The sequence below is a fragment of the Triticum urartu genome, chromosome 5 (genome assembly GCF_003073215.2).
Source record: "Triticum urartu cultivar G1812 chromosome 5, Tu2.1, whole genome shotgun sequence".
Taxonomy (NCBI): Eukaryota; Viridiplantae; Streptophyta; class Magnoliopsida; order Poales; family Poaceae; genus Triticum; species Triticum urartu.
In genome coordinates, this window is record NC_053026.1 from 316874311 (window position 1) to 316881683 (window position 7373).

General features: G+C 42.2%; 1 protein-coding gene across 1 annotated transcript; it reads right to left on the minus strand.

Annotated features, from left to right (window-relative positions):
- Positions 1 to 3512: 3512 nt before the first annotated feature.
- LOC125508787 (phototropin-1A-like) lies at positions 3513 to 7152 on the minus strand. Its single transcript, XM_048673583.1, has 13 exons — positions 6993 to 7152; positions 6802 to 6891; positions 6449 to 6525; positions 6240 to 6324; positions 6033 to 6113; positions 5591 to 5694; positions 5380 to 5429; positions 4994 to 5100; positions 4687 to 4809; positions 4505 to 4556; positions 4305 to 4417; positions 4049 to 4189; positions 3513 to 3823 (listed from the first exon to the last, which is right to left on the minus strand). The coding sequence occupies exons 1-13, from the start codon at positions 7059 to 7061 to the stop codon at positions 3725 to 3727; spliced, it is 1191 nt and encodes a 396-aa protein (XP_048529540.1). The 5' UTR covers positions 7062 to 7152; the 3' UTR covers positions 3513 to 3724.
- Between the last annotated feature and the right edge of the window lie 221 nt (positions 7153 to 7373).

Here is a 7373-nt window from a genome sequence, read left to right on the forward strand (position 1 = left end):
GCATTATCTTTGATACGAAGGAGACAATTCTTGCATCAAAGAGAACTCTTTTTTTTCACCCGCAAAAAGAAAAGAGAACACTTTTTTCAAAAAGAAATGCATTAATTTACACATGTACACAACTCCTTCCCCACCCCTTGGCGGTTAGGGCAAACTATCCCCTCTGGGCTTTTCCAACGAGTCCGTGGATTCACCTCTCCTTTGCCTGCCGCCCCGGAGGCCGGTGGTGTGGAGGAGAATCCTAGTGCCTCTGCTCTGGTTAGTAGTTTATGTTAGGGTTTTTCAGTCCTCAAAGGTGCGGCGCCCGGGCGGATGGCGTCACTTCTTCTTCGAGTTTGTCTTCCAGGCTCCGATCCTCCTTGAGTTCGTCGTCGGACGTAGTTGATGGAGCTCCGACGTAGATTCCTGGCATCTCCTTGGGGCGATGAGGTTAGGGTTTCTCGTCATGTGGCGAGATTTGGTGTCATGTGCTTAAGATCTTTTCAAGGGTTCGACTGCAATAACTGGGACTCCAGGGGCACGTGCACAAAGATTTTCTAGTTGTCATTACAAGGTCAAGCCGGCTCCAGTAGGGAAGCAACGACAATGGCAAGTCGGTGGCTCGTTCCGGCGACGGTAGTGGTCCTTTGGTGGTCTCATAATCGCAATGTAATTTTTATAATGTTTGAGGTGCTTTGTACTTCTAGTGAATTTTGATAATAGATTTGGATCATTTTCGCAAACACACACACATGTACACATAAGTACATATGTGAAAGTGCATTGTTCCCCAAATGGTATTTTAGTTGATGACAATGGGGCTAGTAAGGACTAATGTTAGTTATCAAGTTTATCTCAGAGCATTGGTTGCTCGGTGTTTTATCGAGGGAGATGGATGGCCCTTAATTTGAAAAGGGGAAATACGTCGATGGACACTCGAAGGGTTTTCAGTTTTATTTGAGTCCTAGAAAAGTCACACTGTTAAGAGAGGTATCTCCTTGGATTTACGGTGGAACTCATATTGGTACATTCCTGTCCACATCCCATTGACATCAAGATAGCCAAATTGTTCGTTCTCTATGTTCTCCATCAAATCCGCCAAGAAACTCTCTTTAAATTCCACTTCATGAGGCATTTTTGTGTTGGCCGGAATATCTTTCGAAACTTCTCGATGATGTTCCGAGCAATCCGGAATCCGGCGCGGTGTTCCGGAGTGTGTTCCGGCAAGGTTGCACGCACTCCAGTACATGTGAGCTAAGCAGGAACCTTGCTCGGAATCCGGGTCGGTCCAGAATCTAGACAGTGTTCTGGAGTGTGTTCCGGCAAGGCTATATGGACTCCAGCAGGTTGTGCTAACCGAAAACCTCCTCCGGAACATGGCCTTGGGACGCTTCAGGGCAGTACACAGCTCGGTCGATGTATCGAGCTCTGCATCTTGGGCTTGCGACTTCTCCAACGTATGAGTGTATTTGGAGGAGTGGGGCGATCCTCAAATGTAAAATCTTTGCATGGCTAGCGGTGCAATATAGACTTTGGACCTCGGATCGGCGAGCTAGGCACGGCCTGCAGGACAGTACGGTTGCTTGCTACATATGCTTATAAGAGGAAGACACGGTCGATCACATACTTCTCCATTGCCCCTACGCTCGGGAGGTTTGGCATCTATGCTTCACACAAATCAGTGTCACTGTTAGGCAGCCGCAACCTGGTGATTCACTTGAGGCATGGTAACTTCAAGTGCGGAGTGCAATTGCGACAAGGGATAGAAGAGGTTTTGACACTATTGTCATATTCGTCGCTTGGTCCATATGGAAACAAAGAAATGCCAGAGTTTTTGGGCGACTGGAGCAACAGAGGAGGCCGAGACAATTGATGCACCAAATCTTTGACGAACTTAGAGAATGGGATGAAGCCGGAGTCGGAAGAATACACCGTTTTGTGAGTAGTTAGGCCTTTTTCCTTTAGGTGTCGAGTGGGTTCCGCTAGCAGGATGTTCGCATCTATGCCTAGCCTCTTATAATTATGTTTGCTCTCTTCTATAAAAATATGGTACGCCATTGGCGTACTCTCAAATAAAAATTCGGGCAGGTTGAAACCTAAGCCTATTCTGAAACCTCCAGAATTAGTTATGGGCTGCTGAAATGAAACTATAATAGGAAGAAATCTATGTGGGATATAAAAGCCCACCCCTTCTTTCCCAACAGTTATCCTTCCCCAAAAAATTGAGTTGAGTTGATTTCTCTCTCCTACTCCATTTTTGAAAGCTCAAACCCTCCATATCCCCTTCTTCCCTCCATCAAAAGACTAAACTCCTTTGAGGGAAAATGGAGATGATCCCTCGGTCTACACTTTCACTAAACCGATTTTAGTTCCCCGTTGATTTCATTGAGGATTTTTTTTTTACTTTTGGAGATTTGGGCTCCTAAGTGGTACGAGTCAAGGCCGGGAGATTCCTTGATTGTGGTGTGCACCGAGAAGATTATCTGAAAGCTTTCTTGTGCATGGTGTGCTTTATATATAGTTTATAAAGGTGTGGTGGTTGTCTTCAAAATCAATCTTGGGTGATTTGAGGCTCATCCATTGAGGATTACTCAAAGGGAGAATAAGGCGAGTTTTGCGGATATTGGCAAGATACCGAACTTTGCGGATTTGCCATTGCTTGCTAGTGTTTTTTTTCTTGCCATCCACGGAGACCACAAATTGTCATGAAAATCATTCGATTTGCCATGCCCTCCCAACGAACGTCCGCTGGTTATCAAAATCCTAAAATAAAACCATCAACAACAATTCTGCCAATTCAGATCAAGCGAAAATGAACTGGATTGAAACTATTATGCAAATCATGCACTGTTCCTGAAGGGAACGATTGAGCACGAGATGAAACTAGTGCCGTGCGCCCACAGTGGCACAAATGATTCTGAAGCCAAAATGAATTAATTGGGAAATAGTACGTGCGGGGCGATCTAATCTAGGATTCAGGAGGATCACGTACTCCCTCCGTCCGCGAATAAGTCTATATCTAGTTTTTGTCTTAAGTCAAAATTTTAAATTTTGGACCAACTTTCTAGGAAAAAATAGCACTATTTATGGCACTAAAATAGTATCACTAGATCCGTTTTGAAATGTAATTTCATAACATACCAGTTTGATGTCATATATGTTACTACTATTTTTTATAAAGTTGGTTAACATTTTAAAGCTTGGACTTAGAACAAAACACTTATTATGTACAGTATCCTACTGGTGGTGGCCGGTATCCTATCCGCCGGGATTCCAGTTTGCTCCATGGCTCGCTCAGTGTTCAAATCTACTCCTTCAAACCCTTGTTATTTTCTTTCGACGGCGGCACAAGAAATTTGAACTTGTCTCCGCAGGCGCGCGGCGGCCGGCCGGCCGGAGACGGCAACTTCGGCAGGGGCCTCCGTCGCCGCTCCTGCATCTCCTCCTCCTGGTAATTGTTGGAAGACTATGCATCAACTCCCAAGTCCGTTTCTTCAAGCCCAATACCCCATCCATCATTGGACGCACGCATATACGCACCTTAATTGCTTATTAATACTATCCCGGTACAGGACTACTACATTGCGCTCAACAACTCCAGCGCTTATTCCATCCCCTACCGAAGTATGGGTATGGGTACCAACAGAAAAAAACAGCCAGCAACAGCAAACGAAACACGCATGATTGAGCTAGCACGGCCAGGATACATCTTTGGCATCTCTGTCTGTCCATCCACCTTCTTCGTTCAGAACATGTCGGTGTAATTATCAGCGGCGGCAGCAGCGTCGCCCAATCCCTTGTCCATGTCGTCCGACAACAGTGGAGCGTCCATCTTTGGAGGAGCCTGCACCACGCCAGTTTCACACACAAACAAATTAGTCACACAACCATTTATTTAGCTAGCTAATAACTAAGACTCTGAACAAATTTCGTTTTTGGTTTTCTTCTATCAAACAGGCATAAAAAAACGGTGCGCCATTTCGTCTTTACAAAAAGGTCACAAATAACCGGCGGCAGCTGGGTATTATTGCTAGCTAGTCATGATAATAATGGAGTGAGTGTTCATTACCGTGCCCCGCACAAGGGCCCAGTTGATGCCGCGGAAGAACGGGTGTTGTTTTATCTCATTCGATCCCTCATACGATCCCATTCTATTCGCAGGATCCCTGTGCAGCAACCTGTAGATCAGCTGCCTCGCTGGGAGGCTCACCTGCTCATTCACACAGCACCCATGTGCAACCCCGAGTAAACTTTCCTTGTCAACCAAATTTTTCTTCAGAAATAATATAGGAATATATGCTAAGCCGCTTTCTTAATTACCGTACCGATATACTCGCGGGGAATCTGATGTCCTTGTGTAGGATGTTGGCAAAGGTCCTTTGCCTGGTTTTACCTCTGAAGGGTGTGTAGCCATACAGCATTTCATACAGAAGAATCCCTGCATCACCAAATGGCTTTCATTAGAATTACCGTATAATAACATATGCACAAAGAAAACTGCATAGTTGGTGGAAGAGCTATGCACCTAGCGCCCACCAATCAACAGCACTTGTATGGCCAGCTCCGGTAATAATCTCCTGCAACACAAGGACCAGTATCAGAATTAAATACTCTACATTATGCACACACGAAAACACAGGGAAACAATGGATATGTTGCAAAAACGGTGAAGAATAAACTAAAAAAAAACCAAGAGAAAGTACATACAGGTGCGATGTACTCCTCTGTACCAACAAATGAATTGGATGCTCGCATAGGTTCCGCAAAAAATATGGGTGAACTCCTGCTTTTCCTCCTGCTTTTCTTATTACCTTCTTCTGGAAGAAAGACCTACCAAAACAGGAACAGATAATTACTTCACCTCATCACATAACCTATGAATATACTGAAGTCAACCTTCCCTTTTTAGGGCCAGCAATGCATAAAAACTATATGCATTTTTATGATTTATTGTAAGAGAAAGAGCTTCAAAATTAAGTTATTTTTTTTCAAATCAAATTTAGTGTCTTTTTACCTGCGGTCTGCAAGATGTCAGGCAAGATAAATCAAAGTCTGTCAGGGATATGTGCCCGTCTCTATGAAGTAAGATATTCTCTGGCTTCAAGTCTCGGTAGATTATACCTGAGGATATAAATAATATTAAACAAGAGTAAACATGACACCTTATAAGCAGTAGAAATCTCAACCTGTATTATGCCAGCTCTTTTTTATTCGGATAAGGAAACATTGCTTTTAAGGCCTTACAGAAAATATGCTGCAAGGGCTAACTCCTTACTGAAGGCATATGCATTTGAAAGGTGGACATAATTGCCATTAATAATGCTGTGATGCAGCACAATCAAAGGGAGTTTCATTGGTGTATTGGGTGTGTGTGTGTGTGTGGGGGGGGGGGGGGTATACCTTGACAATGCAAGTATTCAAGTGCAATGACAACTTCAGCTGCATAGAACCTGTTCCAATCATGAAAAATGTTAAATACTGCCTCTTGTACAACATCTAGAGTGGACAAAACCCCAAAACAATGAAGTGACACGCCTGTGACTGTGATCAGTATCTTATGTCAGAAATCACCCGACCAGATCTAAGAATAATAAACAGTTTGAATTATGACCTGACTGCATCTTCCCGCAAAACCTTCAGAGGTTGCCTATCTAGGAGCAGAAAGAGCTCCCCGCCAGGGTAGTAATCTGTAATGAGACATATATGTGTCTTTGTCTGCAACATTTGAGCAGAAACAAAAATGTCACTCGATTGTAGAACATGAAAAGTCATTGCGTCAATTAAGACAACCTCTTTCTAACCCCATCCCCGCCCTCTCTCCAAAACATGATAGAAGGCCATTGGATTGCGAGCCAGGGCTGCTATGGTAGGGTTTAAACAAAGTAAAAACTTGAGCCTAGTGTGTTTCTTCTCAAATGAGCTTAAATTTATATTCAAACTTGGACCTATGTTAAATGTTAGGGACTAGACAAGCTTACTCATCAAGATGATTACACATGAACAAGTACAATGTGATCTATAATAAATTTGCTTCCTTATATTGATGAACAAACCTGAAATGATGCATACAATGTTGGAAGGAACGGGTGGTCCAACATATCAAGGATCTGTCGTTCAGCAGTAGCTCTATGGACCTAGAGACATTATAATGTTATCAGAAAAATGAAACAATGAGCATAAGTAGAACTATACAAGTGAACTACATTTTCCTATGATAATTAATGTTGTTATCATTTCAGAAGGTGAAAAAAGAATCAAACCTTATTGCGATTAAGCATGACATTTTTATCCATCGCTTTCATGGCAAAGTATTCACCTGTGTTTAGCAACTCCACCAAGTGCACGCTACAATTTCAACAATAATGTACATAGTTTACTATTTAAAACTTCTGATGGCAACAGAACTCAAGCAGTGCTACTATACAGATTTAAGTTAATTCTGTTTCAAACAAAGTATGATAGGATTTACCTTCCAGTATCACCAGACCCCAAAGGTTTTACAGGCCTGAAATGTTTCAGATCAATGTTTTCTCCACCCTCACGAACCTACAGAAGAAGTAACACAATCATCACAATGAAATGCCAAATGTACGTCTCCAACGATCCCCTCGTTTTGCCAATATAGAATACTCCTACATTAGACATAATCACTGTTCTGTAATGGACTGAATTCTTCAGCAGAATGCATGGGTGGAACTAGGTATATATTTCCATGAATAAAACGAGAGGCACCCAAATCTCTAATTTCTTTATATAACGCTAGTTTCATCCAGTGACTTTAAAATCACATGCGAAAAGCAGTTTGGTAAAACTATATCATACTTTTTGGACGGCTCTCCATGACGCAGAATCCTTCATATGTGGCTTCGGTAAAACTACTTTTGAGTGGTTGGCCCATAAGTCCTCCGGCCTCTGAAAGCAATGGATGACTGTCAGAACTCCACACATATACTTGTTTGATCATTAGAAATATATTAATTTGATGAAGTGCTGGAATAATGGTTTTATCTTACCAAATTAGCATCTGGAAGTTCTTTTGCAGCCTCGTCAATATTTTCTGCAGTTTTCTTAATCTGTAACATGAACAACTCAGGTTAGTTCTGACGAATTAAAAATTTAAGGTCAATAGAATATTAAGTGGTCAAGTTGGCTTATCCAGACAAAAATAACATAAATCCATTAAAGAAAATTGCCATAACATGTTCGTGCATTTGACAGAATAGAGCGTTGACTCAAAGACTTTAACATGCCATATGCATAACAATCCACAAGTTTACTAGCATTAGAGTTGACGACCCATGGTGTATCATATCATATTACATTATTATGTGATGCTGGTTGATGTTAACAAAATTTTGCAAGTAAATTCTTGGCGCTGGTAAAATCATAGCTAT